The sequence below is a fragment of the Sander lucioperca genome, chromosome 23 (assembly GCF_008315115.2).
Source record: "Sander lucioperca isolate FBNREF2018 chromosome 23, SLUC_FBN_1.2, whole genome shotgun sequence".
Taxonomy (NCBI): domain Eukaryota; kingdom Metazoa; phylum Chordata; class Actinopteri; order Perciformes; family Percidae; genus Sander; species Sander lucioperca.
The window spans coordinates 10,817,335-10,841,005 of record NC_050195.1 but is presented as its reverse complement, the minus strand read 5'-3'; the positions used below and the strand labels follow the sequence as shown (position 1 = coordinate 10,841,005).

The 23,671-nt window shown below is 40.4% G+C and overlaps 1 protein-coding gene and 1 long non-coding RNA gene across 2 annotated transcripts in view; both read left to right on the top strand.

The window, feature by feature from the left end:
• The window catches only part of avl9 (AVL9 homolog (S. cerevisiase)), a 33,104-nt gene extending 16,522 nt beyond the window's left edge, over positions 1 to 16,582 (top strand). Inside the window, exons 10-16 of the mRNA XM_031285239.2 lie at positions 449 to 930; positions 2,160 to 2,294; positions 4,272 to 4,491; positions 6,073 to 6,190; positions 6,770 to 6,823; positions 14,600 to 14,688; positions 15,690 to 16,582. Coding sequence (XP_031141099.1) covers positions 449 to 930; positions 2,160 to 2,294; positions 4,272 to 4,491; positions 6,073 to 6,190; positions 6,770 to 6,823; positions 14,600 to 14,688; positions 15,690 to 15,817 — 1,226 coding nt within the window. The 3' untranslated portion in view covers positions 15,818 to 16,582. The remainder of the gene's footprint in view (positions 1 to 448; positions 931 to 2,159; positions 2,295 to 4,271; positions 4,492 to 6,072; positions 6,191 to 6,769; positions 6,824 to 14,599; positions 14,689 to 15,689) is intronic.
• A 6,188-nt stretch (positions 16,583 to 22,770) lies between these two features.
• LOC118494337 lies at positions 22,771 to 23,669 on the top strand. The gene is made up of 2 exons (XR_004896462.1): positions 22,771 to 22,889; positions 23,334 to 23,669. It is a non-coding gene; the product is annotated as an uncharacterized LOC118494337 (long non-coding RNA).
• The last annotated feature ends 2 nt before the right edge of the window (positions 23,670 to 23,671 follow it).

Genomic DNA, 23,671 nt, shown 5'->3' with positions numbered 1-23,671 from the left:
GTTTGGACATGACATTTGAAGCAACAGAAAAGGGAAATGAAAACAGTAGTAGAGTATAACACAGGCTCAAAACGAAAATGACAAATTTAGTTATGAAGCACCTTTCATCACATGTAAACTCCAAATGCTGTAAATTTTACACTTTACAGGACAAAATATTCAAAAATAGGTACACACATGAGCAATGAACAAAGCATGAACAACAAAAATAAGATTACAGTATAAGCATCAACAAATGGACGCAAATGTATTTTATTGCCTCCATATTTTGATAATGAACTCTGATTCGTAAAAGGAAGAATAGTCTCGCTGGAAGAATCAGGACATTTAAGAACTACCTAACCTTTTTCCTTATGTCAAACAGAAAAGCAGTAGAGTAGCAAAATGCATTAGTAGTTGTTAAGGGGACTGAGATGAAAATACTGACATTTTGATGTGATTTGTGCAGGTATGATCGAGCACGGCCTGGTGGACTCGTCCCACTACCGGCCGAAGAGCAGCGTGACGGAGGACCCGAGTCTGGCGGAGAGTGTCTCCGGAGCCGAGGAGTTTGTCTCCGTGTCCGTCAGCGACAACGGCAACACCAAGCTGGGGACGGAGGCGGGGGAGACCGCCCAGCCGGCTGCGGGGTCTCCGTCCTCCGGGAACAGCACCGAGGGGGACAACCACCTCCTCAAACCCCCGTCACGCACCTCTCCAGAGTCCTCGGAGAGCGACTGGGAGACTCTGGACCCCAGCGTGTTGGAAGACAGTCCCAAAGAGGCAGCCGAGGGGAAAGAGACGCAGCTCCTGGACGCCTTCGACTCCAAGCCGGGGACGCCCATCACCGTGCAGCCACAGTCCGGCAGCGGGCAGGGAGGGGTGGTCCAGGGCCTGGTGTCTGGTCTGGAGGAGGATCAGTACGGCCTGCCGCTCCCCATCTTCACTAAGGTAACACTCACACTAGTCTATATAAACGACAGTACATTTAGGGGATTGCTCCGGTCCTTCTTTTCGGCCAGATGTCCGTCACCTTCCTCTTCCTTTGTGTTGGCGTTTTAACTCCGGTGGATTTGTGAGGACTATGGTTAACTGCTCCTCAGATCTCTGCAGGGTAAATCCAGACAGCTAGCTAGACTATCTGTCCAATCTGAGTTTTCTGTTGCACGACTAAAACAACCTTTGAACGTAAACACGTTCCACCAAAACAAGTTCCTACCCAGGCTATTTTGCAGCGGCACTGTGCAAAGCCTAGCACCGCCCAAGACGATTGTGATTGGTTTAGAAGAAATGCCAATAAACCAGAGCACGTTTTTCTGTCATCCCGGAATGCTGTGTGGACTAGAGGATGGATACCCGACCCCGGCGGGTCCCGACAGTACCCGCCGGGCCAGGCCGGATTCGGACAGATATTTAGAAATGATGTTCGGTCGGGCTCAGTCACATCAGCGCGATAAGGCATTGAACATTTTAAATTTAAAAAAGCTTATTATGTAGGTGCGCGCCTGTGTTAACGTGCACTTGTTCCCCCGTGTGCGCTGACGTGCTCATCTGTTGACATTTCCGAATGCCTTCCTACAGTTGCTTAATAAAAGCAGGCTTTCCACACAAACAAACGTACATGTGTCATTAGTATGACAAAAAAATTAGATTTTAACTGTGTCGGGCTCGGGTCGGGCTCGGACATAAATATCTTAATGCCTGTCGGGCTCGGGTTGGGTTCAGTTACTGCTCTGTCAGACGCGGCCGGGCTCGGACCGATCCGCACTCTAATGTGGACTAGCCAGACCCTCCTTCGCAGTGCTGTGGAGGAAGGTGGTTTTTATATATATTTTATATTAATGATCGTTACATTCAAGCCAATGCCAAATAAGTTGATACAAAGCTAATTAAGCCTTTCATGTTAGAGCCCCTGAAATTTGGTATAAAATCTATCAAATAATGTATTTTTTGCAGCAAGTCTGTTGTATGTATTCCAAAAATTGGATCTCAATGTGTGCACTTTTCATGTTTCCTCACACTTTTGGAGTACCTAAAAGATAATAAAAAAAACAAACAGTAAAACCATTCTCACAGCTCAAACTACACACTCATTAAATAATCGCCCGTGTGTGTGTTTTGAGTTCCAGCAGGATATTAGCTCACATTAACACACAGTGACCTTTGCCTTTCGTTGCCAGGGTTACCTGTGTCTGCCCTACATGGCCCTGCAGCAGCATCACCTCCTGTCAGACGTGACGGTGCGCGGTTTCGTTGCCGGGGCGACCAACATCCTCTTCCGTCAGCAGAGGCACCTCAGTGATGCTATCGTTGAGGTAAGTCCTGCTGCATGTCTAAATGATTTTATCTTCATGGAAAAATTTTGATATTATAGACTTAAAGGGAACACAACTAACTGGCGAGGCAGAGGTAAAAGAGCAACTGTTCTGTGAGGTATCTACTCGTAATCACTGAAGTACCTCAAATAACCCTACTTTAAAAGATCCCAACTGTCACTTTAAATTACACCTTAAGGGCCCTATTTTAACGATCTAAGCGCATTATTTGTTATCTTTTGCATGTTTGTGTGCTGCTGCACAAACGGTCTTAAACTAGCAAAGACACTTGCGTCAGGCTTTGCGCTGCACCGTGCCGCGCCGGGTGCAAGATAGGGCCCTCAGGCTGCGTTCAGACTGCCTGCGTCGGCCGTCAAGACAGTCCGGCAAAAACGCAGGTCTTTCCATTCAATTTGAATGGGGGTAGTGCGTTTAGGCTGCGGGGGGGAGGTTTGCCGCAGGGGGGACACTAAAAAAAACGCAGCGGGCCTGTGGAGAAAAGTTGAGACTAGGGCTGAATGATTTTTTTTCCCAAATATTGCGATTGCGATTCGATATTCGGTTCTTTTTTTAAGCTCTTTGTCTTCTATATTATTCAACAAAGACAAACAATAAATCATTTTATAGTATGAACAACACACAATTACACACTAGACAGTTAAATAAGTAAAAATATAGTATACACACACCCCAGTGTATTTTTTTACAGTGCACAGAGAGGAGCTGTCTCCAGCCCCTCCCCCTCGTGAAGTTGCGTGCTGCCGTGTGCACTTGTTCAGAGAGGCTATTGTTACGTTAGCTAGTTGCTGGCGTTCTTGCCGTGGGATTAACTGTACTAATAAAACTGTTGAAACGCCGCGGCCACGCTACTGTGAAAGCTCCCCGAACGTCTGATTGTTACCCCTCTCAGTGGCAGCTCCTCCACTCATATCTTTATAACGGAGCTAACCGCTAATCAGAGCTAATCGTTGCTAACCGAGCCTTGAGTTCTGTGTGCCTGTATCCATTAACTGCATGTATGGACTCAAACCAGAATAAAACCCTTCATTTTATTAAAATGGCTGTAAACGTTTTAAACTACAACTCAGAGTTGTTTGAATGACAGAAATCAGCTCAAGGTACGGCGTAGCGCGCGTGCTAAGTTGATGCTTTTTCTGCGGAGTGCAGACTGATTAGCCCTTTCCAGTCAGGTGACCAAATCGCAGCCTTTGCGATTAGGAAATCGCGTTTTAACATATCGCGATATTATCGCAAATGCATTTAATCGTTCAGCCCTAGTTGAGACCGACTCAACTTTTGGAGAAACGCAACCCGACGTCACGCTGTGGCGGCCAATCATGTAACCGGGGATCAGACTTGTGGGTGTGTTTTGAGCTCTGGTTTGAGGCGGTGTGAGAATCTCGTACAGGAAACGAGAAAACATCACTGCCTCTATTGCTGCCACAAGAATGTTTTAAAACACTATGAGGTGAAAAACAAGCACTGAACTGCCCGGGAGTTTGTGTTAAGAGCCGAATGTTTCCTGCAACAACAAAGCACTCGCTATGTCTCGCTCGTCTCTTTTCTTTCTCTCTCTCCTGTGAAGTCTGCCTTCAAGTGCGGTCAGAAACGTCGAAATCTATAAATGATCTGACGGAAAACAGTAATTGTGAAATATAAAGTGTACTTGTGCTTTGTTGGGGGAGAGTTTAAAAACACAACAGGACGTCACGCTGCAGGGGGCAACACGCAAAAAAAACCTGCAGCGGGCCTGCGGGGAAAAGTTGAGAGCGACTCAACTTTTGGAGAAACGCGACCTGCTGTCATGCTGCACTGGCCAATGATGGGACCGGAGATCAGACTTGTCGGTGTGTTTTGGGGCGATGTGAGAGTCCCGTACAGGACACAGGAAACATCACTGCTTCCGTCGCTGCTGAATGCACCTTAAAGTGTATATTTAAGTTCCTGACAGTAACTACTGTGTGTTATGTGTTGTAGGTGGAAGAAGCTGGCGTCCACATCCAGGACCCCGAGCTCCGGAAGATCCTGAGCCTGACGACGGCGGACCTACGTTTCGCCGACTACCTGGTCAAACATGTGACCGATAACCGCGACGACGTTTTCCTGGACGGGACAGGCTGGGAGGGTGGAGACGAGTGGATCCGAGCCCAGTTCACCCTCTACCTCCACTCCTTACTGTCCTCCGCATTACAGCAAGGTGTGGAGACTCAGGCAGTCACTAAGTTGTTCTTTTCTGTCTGTAACTCCCTCACCATTCATTCATTCATTCATTCATTTATTGTGACACTCTTTGCTTCCCTCTCACTTCTTCATCAAGGGAATGTTTTATCCAGGCTATAAAGAAAAAATCTTTAACTACATTTGATCTGGGCGGTTGGGTAGCTCACCTGGTAGAGCACGCGTCCATATACAGAGGCTCAGTCCTCGACGCAGCGGCCGCGGGTTCGATTCCCGACCTGCGGCCCTTTGCTGCATGTCATTCCCCCTCTCTCTCCCCTTTCATGTCTAAGCTGTCCTGTCACAAATAAAGGCATAAAATGCCAAACAAATTATCTTACAAATTATCTTAAATACATTTGATCTAAATTGAAGTATTAAATTGTTTCAAGTACAGTCTCATTTTTTTGTTTTTACCTTATAATGTTTACTCTTAATAAATGTCATTTAAAAGAGCATACATACAGTTCATACATAATGTTTTTTCCAACATGCAGACAGAATAAATTCATAATATCCCTAGTGCCACCAACATTTTGGACAATTGTTTGTCTTGGAATCTTACTGTATATACAGTTTTTAATTGAAAACATTGCCTTCTGGTATCTGTGATCGAGCGGTGGCTTTCACTTTTTTAGATGTCAGAGTGTCCTTTGATAGAATTACTATTATTATTAATAAATATATTGATGCTCCACAAACAGCTATGAAAATGGCCCCTGTCTGACAGTTCTGGACTATACAATGCAAAAGTAGCAAATCAAATTCAAAAAGTGAGCGTGGGCTAAAACATGCACCAAAATGGCACAAAAGACAAGAAAATACAAAATTACTTTTACTCAAAAGAGGAACATTTGTTTTTTTTGGTTTTGTATCTTCATGTTTAGTCAGTTTTGAATTTATTTATTTAGTTTTTCAGTTAAAACTCACTACTTCATTCAAGTTGTGATGAGTCGAGTCACTAGTATTAAAAGAGACTCATCTTCAGAGATGTAACTGGTCATGATGGGAGCTGGTATCATTGCGTCTTGCACACACACAGTGATCATCAACACGTAATGGACTCTGGAGAGAAAATGACAGTAAATCCAGTTCTAACCTAAACATCCAAAGGAGGAACCAACTGCAGAGAATAGTGAGCATGGCCTCAAAAATTATAGGGAAGCCACAAAAGCACTTAAACAGTATTTATGAGGAACGCATTACAAACAAAGCTGAGAAAATTATTAGTGACCCCTCCCATCCATTACACAGCGAATTTGAACTGAACTGTACTTAAGAATGGAATGTAGGGCGAGGCAGACTTCCGGGTTGCAGGTTTTATGCGCAGCAAGCATTTTTAGTAGGCTATATTCATCTATTTATTTACTTTTGTATTCACTTTTTATGAAATGTATTGTCTGTTTTGTCCGTCTTGCCTATGTACTGTTTGTAATGTCCTGTCTCTCTTGTATTGTTGTATTCTTGGTGAAACCGAAGAAAAATGTTCACATCTGTGGACAATGAAGTTTTTCGTATTCGTGATCGTGTCCACTGACTCCAAGCTTCTCTTTTGTTTCAGATAACGAGCGGCTGCTGGCGGATTACGGCGCCCCTTTCGTCGCAGCCTGGAAGATCACCCACAACTACCGCGTGTGGTACAGCAACAAGCATCCCGCCATGGCCGCCATCACCCCGGGGTAGGAACGAGAAACTATTCGTGACGTCATTTTAGCTAAATTTACTCAGCAACATCGAGGGTCGAGACAAATGTCGTCTGTGTCAGGTCTTTAAAAAAAATATAAATGGGATGAATGGCTGGGAAAAAAACCCAAAGTATTGGCAAATCAAAAACACCACATGTTATGCAGTTGCAAAAACCTTTACAATTTGGAGTAATAGTGGCCTTGTTTACAGGCATTTTCCCAAGCAACTAAACTGTTCAGATCCAGTATTTATCCAGAATTGAATACAGATTTTATAAAAATATAAATACAATGAAATAACAATGTTTACTTGTGGGTGATCCATACATCTCTGTTGTAGAGATCACTCACTTACCTCATTGTTTTATGTATCCAATGGAAATTGCGGGTATGTGGGAGGGAAGGGGGGGGGGGGTTGAGAATGGCTGGGCACTATTTTGCTTTTACATTCTTATTTATTTTTTATGTTTTAAATTCTATTTTATTTATTTGCAAAGCACCAAGTGGAATGCCATCCGATTTCATTGTATCCTGTACAATGACAATAAAGAATTCTATTCTATTCTACTCTAGACACCCGTTCCAGGGCCATTACAGTGTTGCTGATGTGAAACTACGACTCTCACAGTGAGTATTCTCTCATTCTTTCGTCTCCTGCTTTGTACATTACAATACATGCAACTTTATCGTCCACTGTCTTTGACTAACTCCTCATCAGCCTTAAATACTGCAACTTTCTGACACAGAACGTCAGAAACAACAACAGTTAAGATAAGATGGACGCACAGCCACCGGCCACATTCAGCAGCAGAGCTCTGACCTAGTTATTTTTCTTTCAAACTTCATCGTATCAGATTTTTTTTCCCCCCAGTAGCTCCGTTGATGTCGTGCTCACCAAAACATGCATGCTGCTGCCCTCATGTGGTGCCCTCATGTGGTGACAAGATGACACTGTAAAGACGAGACGTTGGACAGGTTGAGCAGTAGAAACAGATTGTGTCTTTTACTTCATTTCAGTGTCCTACTCCTTTAAAAAAAGACACTATAAAAAGTTACGATAAAATCTTAAAATTAGTGGTAAAACAACCATGTTTTTCAGTCATTTGAGAACATTTTGCCCAACTTTTGTTCACTTTTACCTAGTTGTTTGCTGCCAGACGCCTGTGCTTTTACTTTGAAGGAGAGCTTTGGCCTGTTACAACACTCTTTTGCAGCCCTTAAACATCTGTTAACATGTTAATAATATTGTATAACATTATGTCCGTTGATTTGGCGCATACAGTAATTCATTTAGGAGCACAAATTAGGTTTTGTCTTCCTCTTGATGCTGATTAGGCTCTGTACTTCCTGAAAGGAATCACTCCAAAGACTGGAGGAAAATCAAAACTAGGAAAATTTAAAGGATATATACTGAACAAAATTATAAACGCAACAGTTTTGCCCCCATTTTTCATGAACTGACTTTTTCTATGTACACAAAAGACCTATTTCTCTCAAATATTGTTCACAAATCGGTCTAAATCTGTGTTAGTGAGCACTTCTCCTTTGTTGAGATAATCCGTCCACCTCACAGGTGTGGCATGTCAAGATGCTGATTAGACAGCATGATTATTGCACAGGTGTGCCTTAGGCTCTAAAATGTGCAGTTTTACTGTATTCGGGGGGGGGGGGGTCCGAAAACCAGTCAGTATCTGGTGTTCGGGTTAGGGTTCATCTAGAGAGAGAGAGAGAGAGAGAGAGAGAGAGAGAGAGAGACTAACCATAACTACAGTAAAACTGCACATTTTAGAGTGGCCTTTTATTGTGGCCAGCCTAAGGCACACCTGTGCAATAATCCTGCTGTCTAATCAGCATCTTGGTATGCCACACCTGTGAGGTGGACGGATTATCTCGGCAAAGGAGAAGTGCTCACTAACACAGATTTAGACCGATTTGTGAACAATATTTGAGAGAAATAGGCCTTTTATGTACATAGAAAAAGTCTTAGATCTTTGAGTTCAGCTCATGAAAAATGCGGGCAAAAAAAAAAAGTGTTGCGTTTATAATTTTGTTCAGTGTATTTGTGGGCTGGATTTCTTAACATGTAAGGTGTTTGGGACTCCTGCTTTAAATAATGTTTTCTTTATTTTTTAGCAAGAAAAAAACTGTAAATTATAAAGAAAAATGAATAAAGAAGGGGTTTAAAGTAACTATATGTAACTTTTACATGTTTCTGAAACTGTGTAATGTCCCATCTGATGATCATAAATTACCTGTAACAGCAAACGAGACCAACAGCAAAAAGAACGCTATATTTATATAGTTTTTATTAATGCATTTGCCCGGTTTAAATAGTCTTTTTAAGTCTCTAAAAGTTGATAAATGACTTCTCCTGTCTTGTCTTAATGCATTTTAGACCACAAATGATTACATTTCCAAAACAGTTGTCAGGCTCAGTGCAGCTGTGAATACTTTATACAGTAAATATTACAGAGAGCAATGTGTTCCTTCATGCGTTGTTTGTGGGTGGATCCACCAGCTCGCTGGTCACAGTGGTCGAAGGTGAAGTCATTCATTATGAGCCAGTTTCATTCTCGAAAAACTCAGCAGGAGAGACTTCTGCTCCAGCTCCGGTTTCATTCCAGGAAGTGTAGATGAAAGGTGACTCCGTCCACAGCTGGAGCGCCGCTTCTAGAGTTACGCGTCGGATAAACACACACACACACACACACACACACACACACACACACACACACACACACACACAGCTGAGCGTGTCTCCGTCCCTAACTTAGCTTTATGACGAGATCTGATACTCTGAGCTCTCACTTTACGTTCGGGTGTTCGGTGACATGTCCACCGTAAACTCGTAAATCCTCAGTAAACAAACAAACTGTGGAGGAAACCTTAAACTTTGTTTAGTTTAGTTTATCGGGGGGAAGAACATTCTATCAGAAATGAAAAGACAAAATTCTGTGATGATATCATGATAAAATATAGAAAAAATTGAATGCAAGCTCTGATCTTCACAATGAAATCATTCAGTAACAAATCAATTAAGCCTTTAATATTGCAACACATTTTCGTGATATAAGAATTTGTCAAAATGTGATTAAAGGTCCCACAGGAGGAGTTGAAATGTAAGAAATTGACTCATATAAAACCTTTATTTTTATAATCAGCTAACTGATGTTCAAACCTGATTAAATGTAAAATAAATAAATAATACAAGACACTGAAGGACAAGAATGTACATAACAATATTAAAGAAGGAACGAAGGAAGTCGAGAAGGAATTGCATGTAAAAAAGGACAGAAGAAAGAAAGAAAAGAGTATGGACAGAAGCAGAGAGGTAAAAGGACGGGAAGATTAAAGATTAAAAGAAGGAAGGAAGGAAAGAAGAATGTGAAGATGTCCCTTAAAGCTACAACACACCGAGCCGGTAATCGGCCGTTGGACAGTCTGGCGAGGTCAGTGACTCGAGTCTGTTCGGTGTGTTCCGTGTCGTCGCCCGTCCGAGGGGCCGTCGGCCTTCATTTTGGCCGTTTTGATCTATAATCAGCGGGGCGGGCACTGCCGGCAGTCAGACTCAAATGACCCATCTGGTTGGTAGAGTGCTAACCCGGAAACGGGGAGCGGAATGAGCGTGACTAGAGTCTCTAAAAATCTTTTAAACTGACCTTTGTTGATCTAAAATGAAGACAGATTCAGCAACTGCACGGCCTATTTCTCGCTTAAAATGTTTTCAGAAACATGTTTCGGTGAACTATTTTAGTACAAAATGATTAGTATTCTGAACAAGCCGCCATGACAGTCTGTGTTTGAATTTCCGGAGAAACCAGACCCACGTGACGCGTTCGTCCAATCAGCTGCCAGTTTTCATTTTTGGGCGACAATACAGATTAGCGCCACCTGCTGTTATGGAGACGTATTACGTCTCGTCGCTTTGGTGTGTTCCGAGGCAATTTTTTGACCAACTCGGGGAGACTGATCAGTCCAACAGCCTTTTCTGCCGAGGGTCGGCTGTCTGGTCTGTGTGTCCGGACCTTTAGGGAAACTGATTGGATTTCTTTCACTATTTTGTGAAGTTTAATGGACCAAACTATTACTCAGAAAACTAATCGACAGGTGATTCTATAATTATAACAATCCTTAAATTAAAGCCCAAGTTGTGTTTTAATTTAAATGCAAATCAGAACATCACGTGATTGTTTCGGATTCTTTGTCTGATGAAAAGTGGTGACCGGGTCAGAGCTGCCTCCTCCATGGTGTGTTCACGGGCCAGGAAGGGGGTGAAGGGGCACGGCTGGCTCTCCGCTCCCCTCACTGCAATATAAAACTCTGGATGCAGCCGGTATGGTGGTGGTGGGGGGGTGTAGGCAGGAACTTTGGCACTCGGCCATCGGAGCTTCTCGGGAATAAACACATCTCATTTCCTGCCCTTTAGCTTTGTGTCAGAGCCGCTGTGGGAAAGTGTGTGTGAGGTTTTCCTACATGTGTTCTCTAAGCGGAGACAGCAGATAAACAGACGAGTGTTTATATGACTGCCAGACGGTTCAGGCCTCGCAGTCGTACATCTCAAAAGGATGTCTAGTCTATACCCACGATGTTCCACTTCCGGGATTGCTCCGGTGCTGCCAGAAATTCCGCCAGATCATGCTTTTCGCACAGATGTCCGTCACCTTCCTCTTTCTCTGTGTTGTCATTTTAAACTCCGATTTATGAAGACTGTGGTTAACTGCTCCTCAGATCTCTGCAGGGTAAATCCAGACAGCTAGCTTGACTATCTGTCCAATCTGAGTTTTCTGTCGCACGACTAAAACAACCTTTCAACGTACACAAAACTTGGTTCTTCCAGAGGCTATTTTGCAGAGGCACCGCGGCTCCGTCGGGCACTTAGTGCCGCCCAAGACCGTTGTGATTAGTTTAAAGACATGCCAATAAACCAGAGCACGTTTTTCATAATCAGTTTTGAGACCCCTGTTGTAAATAATGTTCTTGGAAGTCTGCAGTTATTAGCCAAAAAAAAACCAAATACAACAGTAAATAAGTAAAGAAAAAACATGGAGCTGTTTTGCTGTAACTTGTGGCTGCATGGACAGGGAGGAACTGGGGTTATTGGGACAGACGGTGACTGGTCTGATGTTTTCCACTTGTCAGGCTGCTGGTTGAGAAAGTAAAAGCAGAAAGCTGAGTCCATCCAGCTCATCACTCTTTGTCCCACTGATGCTGCCCTGCCACCTCCTCTCTATTTAAAAAGAAAAGAAAAGAAAAAAAGCCAGGCCCCAGCTTGACTTCCTTGTGAATGTGCTGTGTTGCGTGTGTATTATGGAAGCACTTTTCACTTTTCCTCGTCATCTGCGATGGACAAAGAGCAGCCGGTGGCGGAGATGTTGATGCGCGGCTGCAGGCAGACACTCGCTGTTGGAGGATCTTTTCTTTATTGTCAGCGTACCACACTGCCCCGCAGTAAAGGAGCTGTTTATTTGGGTCAGCCAGTGAGACGGAGAGCCAGTGTGTCCTCTCTGAGCTAACTGTGTACACACAGCTCAGGGGGGAAGACTATTTTCTGTTAGATTGTTGGAAAGCTTTTGGGAGGCTAGGTGGCATCTGAAAAAAAGTTGAAATATGATTATTTAACCACAGTGTTTCCATTATTCCCCACCAAATTTCCCCTCAACAGCTTCAATTAAACTTTTTTTCCATGCTAGAGTATGTCACATTTATATAAGTATATTAAACGAGACATTTAAATTGTGATTCTAGAAGTCTTTTGCATTATTTTAACACATTTCCCTGTAATTTAGATATATTTGAAAGCTTTGAGATCTTGAGTTGAAGTAAAATGCCCATTTTGGGATTTATTTGACCATATACTGTATGTTGAATAATAATTAAATAATAATGAATAAATAAGTGTATAAAAAACAAGTTATGTAAGATAATATCAAATGTTTTTTATCCCCAAATATTTCACATTATGATAAATAGGTGATGAAAACTAGATTATTTTGAATATCTGGAAACATAATCGGTGTACTAGTGGCATTGATCAGTATGTCAACAATACTACATAAGAGATTATGGTGCTATTGAGTGGTAAAAATCATATCTAAAACTACTTTTAGACTTTGAAATCAGTCAAAAACAACAAATTAAACACACAGACTGCTCTCATGTTCACATGGGATTGTCTCAATGTCCCACAAACACTTAGTGGCTTTAAACTGAATGACAAAAACACGCTAAGCCTCCCAGCTCAGCTGGGAATGCACAATAGCGGGTCTCTTACTTTGAAAATAAAAGACAAAAGGAAGCTGGCACAGCGAGGACAGATTCCTGGTGGATGTGCAGCCATGGAGCTGGATCATAGATCCTAGCAACCACAGCTTGTTTTGGTGGATCCCGCTCGGTGTCTCCGTGAGTTGATGGCGCCGCGGGGCGTCCGCCTGACTTCACGAGACACCACGGAGGCAGCGAGCTCTGGTGCCAGTTTACGCTGCGCCGGGTTTACTCTGCACAGAGCGGTGTCATGTTGATGCTGTGGTCAGATAAACACTGTCTATATTGACAGCAGTTATACCAGCAAAACACACACACACACATACACACATGTCTCACTTTCTCTTTGGTTTTAGGTTTCATACACAGACTTTATAAGCTGAAGGTCTCTTTTAGAATAACTATGAATCTTGGCTGTGACCAGGGGCGTAGCACAAAATTCTGGGCCCTATAGAAAGGCATTCTCTATGGGCCCCTCCCCACATCCACAGCTATTCATTCTAGCATCTTTGTGGGCCCTCCTTACATGAGGGACCTGGGTACTCAGTCCCATTTCCACCCCCAATCTGACACCCCTGGCTCTGACAGTTGCTTCTATTTACTATATTTACTGGCAACAAATAATTAAGACGGAGACAGCATCATGTTAAAGCTGAAATCTGCAATCACTTTTCTTCCTTCAGTTGCAAAGGCTTCTGGACCAATATTCAAGACATATTTAAAATATAAAGAGCGTATTATAAATGTGTTATTGTCACATTGTGTACTAAAAAACCCACCCAGGTCAATAACCAATAAACTGTAGCTGTAACTCAGGAAAAGGGTTTTTTTATACCAAAGTTCAAACACTTAAATACAACTTTTCACATGAAAAAAAAAAAAAAAATGCCCTGGTCGACTATGGAGTTATTCAACAAAACAAGTGATTTTGCAAGGTTATAATAGTTTTGAATTTTTAATTGGTTTTTAATTTAATTTAGCTTTTCGCTTTTCGATTTCATTTCAGTTAAGTTTTAGTTAGTTTTCAGAGTGTGTTTGCTAGTTTTAGTTAAGTTGCAACTTTTAAAGAAATGTTTAGTTTTAGTTTTTATATATATTTTTTTACAGTAGTTTTAGTTTTGTGTTGTGTATATATATATATATATATATATATATATATATATATATATATATATATATATATATATATATATATGTGTGTGTATATATATATATAAAATACATTGTTGGAGAATAGCCATGATCTTTATTGTTGAATCTTTGCGCTACTTTAGTGTCCGATGTGAAGCATGATTCATTTTTATTTAATTTGTATTAGTTATTTTACCTGGCAATATAGTTTTAGTTTTTCTGGAAGGTTTTAGTTTTTATTTAGTTTCCTAAAAATATCTTTCACTGCTTATTTTCGTTTTAGTTTACTAAAATAACCCTGCACGCTACTGAGAAAGAAAGTGTAGGTTCCCCTGATGTATTATACTTAATACTGAACGAACGAACGGAATCGGAATTGGCAAAGATATAAAACTGCTGTAAATGTCCAGGCGTTTCTTTGCCTATAGGCTTTCGAGGGTTTTAAACTGCTGTGATCACAACAAGGCAGCAGCAGTGTAGTGAGATTCACAGCGACCAGGTTTATTTTCAGATGAAATCATTGGCTCATTAGAGGGTGTGAAGGCACAGAGTGGCAGCTGCTGACACGTACGCACATCATGTTTTTAAGCACGCTGCTGTTTCCCCAGATGATGCAGGAGTGAGATTCCTGCTGAATGTCAGGCCAGTGGGGGATCCATGTGAAAGGTTGCGCGTTGGACTCGCACCAGGCTGTTGTTCAGATACAACCTCATTTAGCCATCCATTTGTTGTGAAACACAGCCTGCTCGTTTCCGCTTCTCAGGTCAGCTCTGATCACCAGATACACCACCTGTGACTGCTGCTCAGCCTCCGCTGTTACATAATCCCCTCTAACAGGTTGGCACAACATTTAGCAACAGCACTTTTTTTGTTGTTGTAGTTTGTTTCCTGGAAGAAGAATTCCTACAATGTCACACCGGAGACAGGGATTGGAGGGGGGGGGGGGTTCGGTGCATGCATACATGGTTTTTCAATCTTTTTGTTTTCTCCTCTCCTTCATGTCCACTGCAGCTCGGTGCAGAACAGCGAGAGAGGGAAGAAGATCGGAAACGCCATGATGACCACCAGTCGCAGTGTGGTCCAGACGGGGAAGGCAGTGGGTAAGAAAGCTCAGGAAACAGTCCCCAAAATGAGATGTCTGAGGAAAAACATTATTCAGAGTAGCGTCCAATAAATAAGCTGAAAGGGATCAGTGTCTTGACTCTGCTGCTGAGACAATATTTCTACGTTAAACAGATCACCCATGCATTTCCTATTATCATTCTTAAATCATGTCAACTAAGGCTTGAAAGGTATATGTGCGTCCCAAATGATGAGGGTCTTATTTGAGACAGGTTGCCCTAACCATAACCATAACCATAACCATAACCCAAACATCTGTTAAACAGGTGGTTTAGCAGGTTCATAATAAAGGACATTGTATGGGGAATTTGGGACACTAAACGGCACGTATACCGGCTTGGATAATCAATTTAAATATAAATCGTGAAAAGAAAATGTTTCTACATTTACAATAATATAAAAAGAGTAAAGTGGCAAATCCTCACATACACTATGAGAAACAGAGACTGGCAAATTGTTTTTATTTTTTTTTAGGGCTGGACCCAAATATTCGACTTTTTGGATATTCATTCGTTGGGTAGTTGTTTTGTTTTTGGGATTTGGATTTTTTTTGTTGCTTAACATAAGCTATCAATTAAGATGAACTCCAAAATACATTTTGTCAGCACAGTATCGTACTATATTTATACTTTTTAATTGTACTGTTAAGATGTGGAAATATATCAAATAAAATTACTTCCTGTGTGTCAGACAATTTTCCTGAATTTTTTTTTAGTTTGTTACGTTTTTCTATAAAAACCCATTTTATTGAACAAAAAGAAGCTAATGTTCTCAATGTCAAATGTCTAAACACAACAAAACTTAAAATAAAATACAGTGGACAGTTTGAAAAATAATGATAGAGAAAAGTACCATGTATGGTACCTTTTTCGGTGCTACGGACACATTTTGGTTCATCAGTAAGACAGAAATCGTAAAACAAACATGTATTTACCTGTTTTGCAAGTGACATCTCACTGTTCTCCACCTCTGCTCTCAGGTCAGTCCGTGGGCGGAGCGTTGACTAGCGCCAAGTCGGCCATGTCCTCCTGGTTCTCCACCCTGGCCCAGCCTGCAGCTGTCACCCCCCCGGAGTATCCGGAGCCCGCCACAGAGGTCCATCCCTGAAACCAAACCCACCGGTCCTCTGTCTCTGACTCTGTCCTCGTCCTCTGATCTTCTGGCTACAAAGAATCCTGAGGGTCAGCGGACCGAGAGAGCTGCTTTTATGGAGAAAAATGGTCATTTCCAGAAACGGGTTTTAAGTCTGAACCATGAAGCCTGATGGCATGTATGGCGACGCTACTCCGGACAGGAAGGCAAGCGCTGCGGTTATACTAACTGTACAGTCCATATCCACTGTGAGGCAGAGACTGCCAGCGCTTTGAATCAAAAACCCAGAAATTTCAGCAGGCTACATCGTGTCTGGCCCTTTGTTTTTATTGCTGGATGCTTTTTCTGTGAGACACTAAAGATGCTGTCTTAGGGGTTTGCGGTGTTCACTCTTTTGCTGCATATTTCTAGAGTTTGTCTATATAACTGACTATTTTGCTGACAGAGAAATTATGTTAAAACATCAGTGTCACAGGATTTGACAGAACAGCATGAGCTGTGGCACCTTTAAGATTTTTAACGGTTTAGATCTTAAATTCATTCTGGCTCATGTTCAGTGATGTCTCTGTAAACATAGTGAGAGGCAAAGTCCCTCCACTTCCATTGCCCTCATGGGACCTTATTTCGGAAGAAAAATATATACGGTAGTCAACGGCGAGAGACAATTATTTTTTTGTCCCTTTTGAACTGTACGGAGCCCCTAAAGGGACAGGGTTTCCCGTGCGCACAAGAAACTTTCTCGTGACAACACGAAAGCCCCTTTCTGTCATTTCCACGCATGAAAACAGCAGCCAAATGTCCCTTTAGGGGGCTCCGTAGAATTGTGCCATGAAACATATGATGTTTGTCAATTTAAAAGGTACTTTTCCAAGTCAAGAAAGTTGCAGTTTTTTATAGTACCAATTAGTTTTGTGTGAAACTTCTCCGTGAACTATGTCTCTTGTCCCGCTTGCTCAATACACGTCACCTTGCTTGCTAGCTAGCTAGCTAGGTACCATAGCTATGTTCCATGCACAAATATAACGTTATCTTACCTTATGTGTTTTATCCAGCAATTTTTTATCGAACAAGCAAAACCCGTTGCTAGTGTGAGTAACGTTACATCCCAGTACGAAACACACAGGCAGCGTAGCTTCAGCGAGACGTCACTTATGCGACTTTGGGGTGGTTAGTCTTTCAAATAAGTCTTATATTTCAAAGTTTTACAACAAAATGAGACTTTCTTGACTTGCAAAATTATCTTTTGAATTGACGAACATGTGTAATTCATGGCACAATTCAAACAGGATCAAAACATTATTTGTTTCTCGCTGTTTACTACTGTACATATTCTTTGCCGAAATAAGGTCCCATAATGGTCCACCAGTAAGGGAGTGACTTTGCGTCTCTATTGTGGTTGTTGTGGTAACAGCATGCATTCCTGTGTAAAAACACACATGTAGACTGACTAGCTAAAGAACTAACAACTAACAGTTATTTATATTATTGATCAATTTGTTGATAATAATTATGATTATTAGGTTGCAAATGTCAGAAAATAGTGAAAATGTCCACAACCATTTCCAAAAATATGACAAAATATATCAATAAAAAGTATTTTTAGCTAATTAATTTAAATTGAGTGTAACAGAGATATATAAAGCTTCATACTATTCCTTTAACCTCCAAACAGTTGGCTAAAAATAAATAGTAATAGTAGCTAAAGCATTTTAGCTAGCAAAAAACAATAACAAACTTAGCTAGCTAATGCTACCATTAAGTATTTTTGTTACGTTTGTTTGACATAGTGAGCATTAAATCATACACATTTACAAAATGGCCATGACTTATTTCCAATGTGATCTTTAATGAAGAGAACAGAATATAATGTTATGAAGATATAAGCATGATGCCTGTGAACTTCCAAATAGTGTTAGCTAGCTAACTTTGTTAGCATTGGATTGTTGGCTAAAATGCTTTAGCTACTGTTTCAAGCGTGATACTACAAACCTATGCTGTACAGGATATGGTGTAACGAGGATCTTTGGAAGGCTTGACACAACATGAAACTTTGCTCCAAGTATCACCAGGGGTTCTACACATGAACTCGAGCATTGAGAACATTGTTTGTGTACACAGAGTTTACTAAAAAGAAAGGTTTTGAACAACTTACTTTAGCAGTTGTTTCCGGTCGCTACCATCTCACCAGTCAAAAAGTGTCGATCTCCAAATGCGAATGAACGGACTCCATAGGAGTAAATGTTATTCTTATATGAGGCTCCTTTTTCAACTACAAGGTCAATATTGTTTTTCACTAACGACAAAACAACTAATTATCCGTGCATTTATATGGAACTAAGCTTTAGGAGCTTTCCATCTTTACTCTCCTCCCTGTTACATTGCATTCGGAGATCGACACTTTGACTGGCAAGATGGTAGCGACCGGAAACAACAACTGCTAAAGTAAGTCGTTCAAAACCTTTCTTTTTAGTAAACTGTTTAGTGTACACAAACAATGTTCTCAATGCTCGTTCATGTGTAGAGCCCCTGGTGATACTTGGAGCAAAGTTTCATGTTGTGTCGAGCCTTCTTAGTGTTTTAAAAATAGCTATTTTGATGTGATCATAGTAGTGCCCCTAGCACTCCCATTCAAAAGGCCATTTGACCGAAAAACGAAAATACGGTAAATCTTAAAAGTGGCGCTTCCGTCCTAATTATCCTTTTAAACAAAAGTTTGACTCGGGTACGTTCACAAAAACACCTTAGGTTGCATTTTGGTGAGTTACGCTTTAACTGCACTGGCTGCTGTAGTTTCATCACAAACGTTAGCTTTAGCAAGGTAGCTAGCTGAAAACGCTGGCGCTCAGTGTGTTTAGCTATCACTGTTTTCAGCTACGCTAGCTAGCCACACAGTGTAATGAAATGTGAAAAGGAAAAAAGATAATTGATTAAATATGCCAAAACCAAAAATAATAAAGAAATCAAGCAGTTAAAAGAAAATTAACTAATTACGTTTTTATTTGTTTTATCAAGTTGTTGGTGGGTTAAAAGCTTTTTGATATTTTTTACCAACTGATCGTAGCTTTAAGGGTTTATATTTCTTTTTACACTATATTTTAAATATCTAACTAACAGTATTATTTATTGATGTGTTCAGTTATTTTTTATTTACTGCCTGATAAAATGTTATTACAATGTCAGTTTTCGGGTCTTTAAATTACTTGTTTAGTCCGACCAACGGTTGTAAATCCCTAAAATATTCAATATAAAACTCAATAAAATAGATAAAAGCAGAAAATTATCACATTTTGTGAAGCACGCAACAGAGAATTTTTTTCTTGATAAATAATTAATCCATTCCCAAAACTTGGATATCAAACAACTAATTGATTATTTGATGAATGATTTCAGCTCTAGACTTAAATTACATTTCCTGTTAAATGCGTTTTTTTCTCTGCATCTGACAAATACAGAACACCACACCATCATAATTACAAAATCTGAATGCTGTTACTGCAATAACCCCAATGTTGTTACATAAATCCTTGTGTACCTAATGTCTGATATTGTGCCCTGATAAACGTGATGAAAACCTCCCTTAACTATGAAGGAACCTGCAACCAGTTTTGTGTTTGACGGGGTGTTATTAACCCTCACCCAGGCCTTTTTTTTACTATATATATTGGGAGAACTATATTTAGTAAATCTGAAGATAGTTTTAAGTCAGATAACATATTTATTTGTTGTGTAAAAAATCATAAATATCCATGTTTTGTCATTACAACACTGGAACAAGTCCTAATCTGTGGACCACTGTGTGTATTTGCACAAAGCAGCCATAATATTCTATTTATGTGAATCTTTATCTAACTGTAATTTTGAGTTGCTTACAGAATCGTTTCCCTCCATGTTTCAAATATTCAACAAGTTGGATTTAAAGTGGTCCAGTGAGCATGCTCTGTCCAGTCCAGTTTCACAGCTGTAATGAGAGTCATCCTTCTGTCTTTAAAACTCTTTTAATGTTTTTATTTCCTTCGTTTCTTCATGCTTTTAAACCTTCTTTGACCATTGAGTCATTTCGGGAATTTCCTTTTGATTTCTGGATTAAGTTTAAGAAGATATCAGCTGTTAAAAGCTGCTTTTCGTTTCTTTTTTTTTTATATTTTCATTTTGTATTTAACAGATATGAATGTACTGTGAATTCAAATTCACAGAATATTTTCTTGACAGATGCTTTTAATGTATTTGAGAAGTGATACTATACTATATTGCTGTATTAAATAAAATAATTAAAATTTACCGCAGGCTTTTATTTTTAAGGAGACGGTGATATAGGAACAATTCTTTTATCCCTCTGGGGATGCACTTTGTGTCTGAATACAAATGTAGGTCAGCCAAACTGTGTGTGTGTGTGTGTGTGTGTGTATATGTGGAGGGAGGGGGTTGTTGTTGTGGTGGTAGCACATGGCCCCACAAAAATGCACCCATGTGTTGTCCGGAAAAAAACAATTTGGCAGCATAACGAGGACACATGAGCCCAGCGACCTCAGCCGAAAGTCGCACTCAGTAACCCGGACTGACAACCAGTACAGTGATTGTTTTCATCAATAATTCATACGCTGATTTTAATTTGTTTTGATTCATAATTTACATAATCCTTAAAAAACATCTTGCTGGTTGAATTTATAAATACTAAATTTATACTTAATCTTTCCTGAAAATGCCCATTGGAAAAGTCAATGCAGGATTTTATGCTTTACAGCCATTGTTGGGAGTAGAAAGATTTCCAATAGGACTGTGAAAATCCTAAAAGTAGTTTTAGAGAAATATATGGGAATCAATGAAAATCCTATAGGACTTTTTTTTACTAGGGACTAGAAATGTAACTAATTACATCATTTCTCCGGGGTTATGATCTAAAGTTACCTGACCTTACCGAGTCACAATGAATGACATGAAATAATCAGTCAGCACTAAACTGTCACTGCACACAAACAAAAACCGAATGACACTTACTAAAAGAAGCGTTATGTCATAAACGTTTGACTTGTTTATGTTTATGACACGTTCATGACAGTGTCATGTCACTCTTAAGTAGATAACTGAACTGTCAAATGTCTGAGAAACAGTTAATTTTATTTAAATTGTAGTAAAAACTTGTGTTGCATGATTTGAAGACGTGTGGAGGCTACAATAAATACGCCAATCAAAACATATGTTGTGTTTTAATGTTTCACTTACTTTTCATCATAGTGATTATGGGTACAATCATAGATAACATGTTTAGGTTTTGTCCCACAGCAACATAAACAATAGCTGTGTGTGACTTTGGTGTTTTAAAGGGTTAGTTCGGATTCACCAAAGTCAGCGGTAGAGCAGCCACTACCGTGTCCTGCAAGGTAAAACGTCTGTTTTTGTCAAAGGAGTCTGGTGGCTTTGAAGAGAACGGAGGTAACGGCTTCAGTTCCCCGTCGTAAAGGGCGGTCCGACGACAAGGTAAAGAGATGACAATATTTCTAAATATAGCGCACTAGCACTTTAACTGATAACTGTAGCTAACACACTGACTATGGAGAAGTACCTCATACAACCACACTTTAAAAAATCCAAACTAACCCTTTCAACTTTTTTTGGTTAACAATCAAAATGCTTGTAGCACCGAGTTATCACAAACGGTTTGAGACTAAATACCCAACCAGAAATCAACCTGTGCATGTTTTAAAAGTTGATTAATAATTCAAAAAAAATAAAACTTTAAAATAAAAAAACTGGCAGCAGCACCAACAACGCCACATTCAAGTCCAAACAAAAGAAGCAGGGAGTCAGTTTCAGGAACGTTTTTGGTGTGTTTTTTAATAAATTAACGTTCATTCAAAATACAGTGCCAAAGGAATATGATGCAGCCAAACATGCTAGTAAGGTTTGTCATGAAGCACCCGTGCTCATGTTTTTAAAGGTAGGAGGAAGAACAACAACCCCTCCCCTTAACCCCCCACCCCCCCTCCTCAACCCGCCCTCTCCACTACTGCTAGTGGTTGCCGGGACAATTTCCATAGCAACAGCCGTGGGCCAGCCCTCTCCGCTCACAACCATTCAGCAGCAAGAATCCTCAATATTCACTCGAGAAAAAAAAAAATTTAATCTTGATAGGAAAATGGATATCTACCCACAATCACACTACAGTAATGTTTGATATTAAATTAAGAAAAAATGAGACACTAATACAAAATAGACCTGGTTATTTTCCCCACACTAAAACAGTTGTCTTTTAAACATATGAAACATATATATATTTTTATATACATATTTCAGCAGCTTGGAAAATAAAAAATAAAAATGCATGAGCCCGTAACCTACTGAGAGTGGAGTTGTGTGTCTGCAGAGACCCTTATGGAAAGAAAAACAAATGATAATGTGACGACGGATGGAGTGAGGTGTAAACTGCTAGCTGTGTGGAAGACCTGTGTGCTAACAGACTGACAGACAGGCTGTGGAGGCGCTATAGTGGAGTCAGGGTGGAGGACAGAGCGGTGAGGGAGGAGAGGTGATGGGTGACCGGACCTGCAGTCAACCTCTCCGCCCCTTACTTGTTTCCCCCCACACGCCCCATCAGCCCTCCCACCCCTCCCAAAAACCACGGCCCCTGTTCCTCTGCGGGGCCTGTTTTTTTTTCTTTCTTTTTTAATAAGAAATATATTGATCCGGTTTTAAAAAGGAACACTCAAATCTATCAAATACTTGTAAGCTTTAAAAAGGGGTCTCTGAAAGATTTTTATTTTGCTTATTTGTGGAGGACGGAAGTTGTAGTCAGCCTGGATTCAAACGGAGACCCAGAACCACAACTGGTGCTACAAGGATGAGTGAATTCATTGTTTGGTCTATAAAATGTCAGAAAATAGCAAATAAGTGTCCATCACAAGATCCCAGTGTTGGGACGTCTTCAAGTTGCCCATTTTCGCCAAAAACTCAAAAATATTCAAGGAGAAATAAGGAGAAAACCAGCAAACCCTCACATTCCAGAAGCTGAAACCAGATGTTTAAAAGGTCTGAAACATAATTTAAATGATAAATCAATTATCAGAATTGTTGCATTTTCTTTACATTTAAAGTGCTCATATTATGCTTTTTGGCTTTTCCCCTTTCCTTTATTGTGTTATATATCTTTTTGTGCACGTTATAGGTTTACAAAGTGAAAAAGCCCAAAGTCCACCCCAAAGGGACTTACCATCTCCAACTGAAAACACTGTTCACAAACTGCTCCAAACAGCTCTATTGTAGTCCAGCCTTTACTTCAGAGACAAACGTGGTCCCTTTCGGAACACACGTTATAATGCTCGCCTAGCTGCTAGCGTGGCACGCCCTCATACTCCCAACAAAGATGGAACAGAAGTGAGATGCTCAACACACAGAAAAGTGAAAAGAGGAGCTGCAGCAATGTGCAGTACAACAAGAATATGGTGTTTTTTGAAAGTTAAACCACGTAAACCTATTCTGGTACAACCTCTAAATACAATTATGAACCTGAAAATGAGCATAATATGAGCACTTTAAGTCATTTCTCAAGCAAAAATGTCAAAAACATTCTCTCATTCCAGCTTCTCAATTGTAAGAATTAGTTTTTCAATCTTTGTAAATGTAAGACTTTTGGGATTTTGTAGAGTTCGAATCAGGTTATTGAAAGATGTAAGTGTGGGCTTTTTACATTTTATAGAAGATGAATCAATAACTTAAAAGGACAGATTAACCCTCTATGCATCTAAAATTTGACAAAACAAGATCCAATTGCCAAGTTTTCCAGAGCTTTCAACTACCATCTTGTGGCCTTCAGTAAGATAGAGTTAGCTCAGTTGTCATAGAGATGGTTTAATTATCACGTGAAAAAAAAAAAAA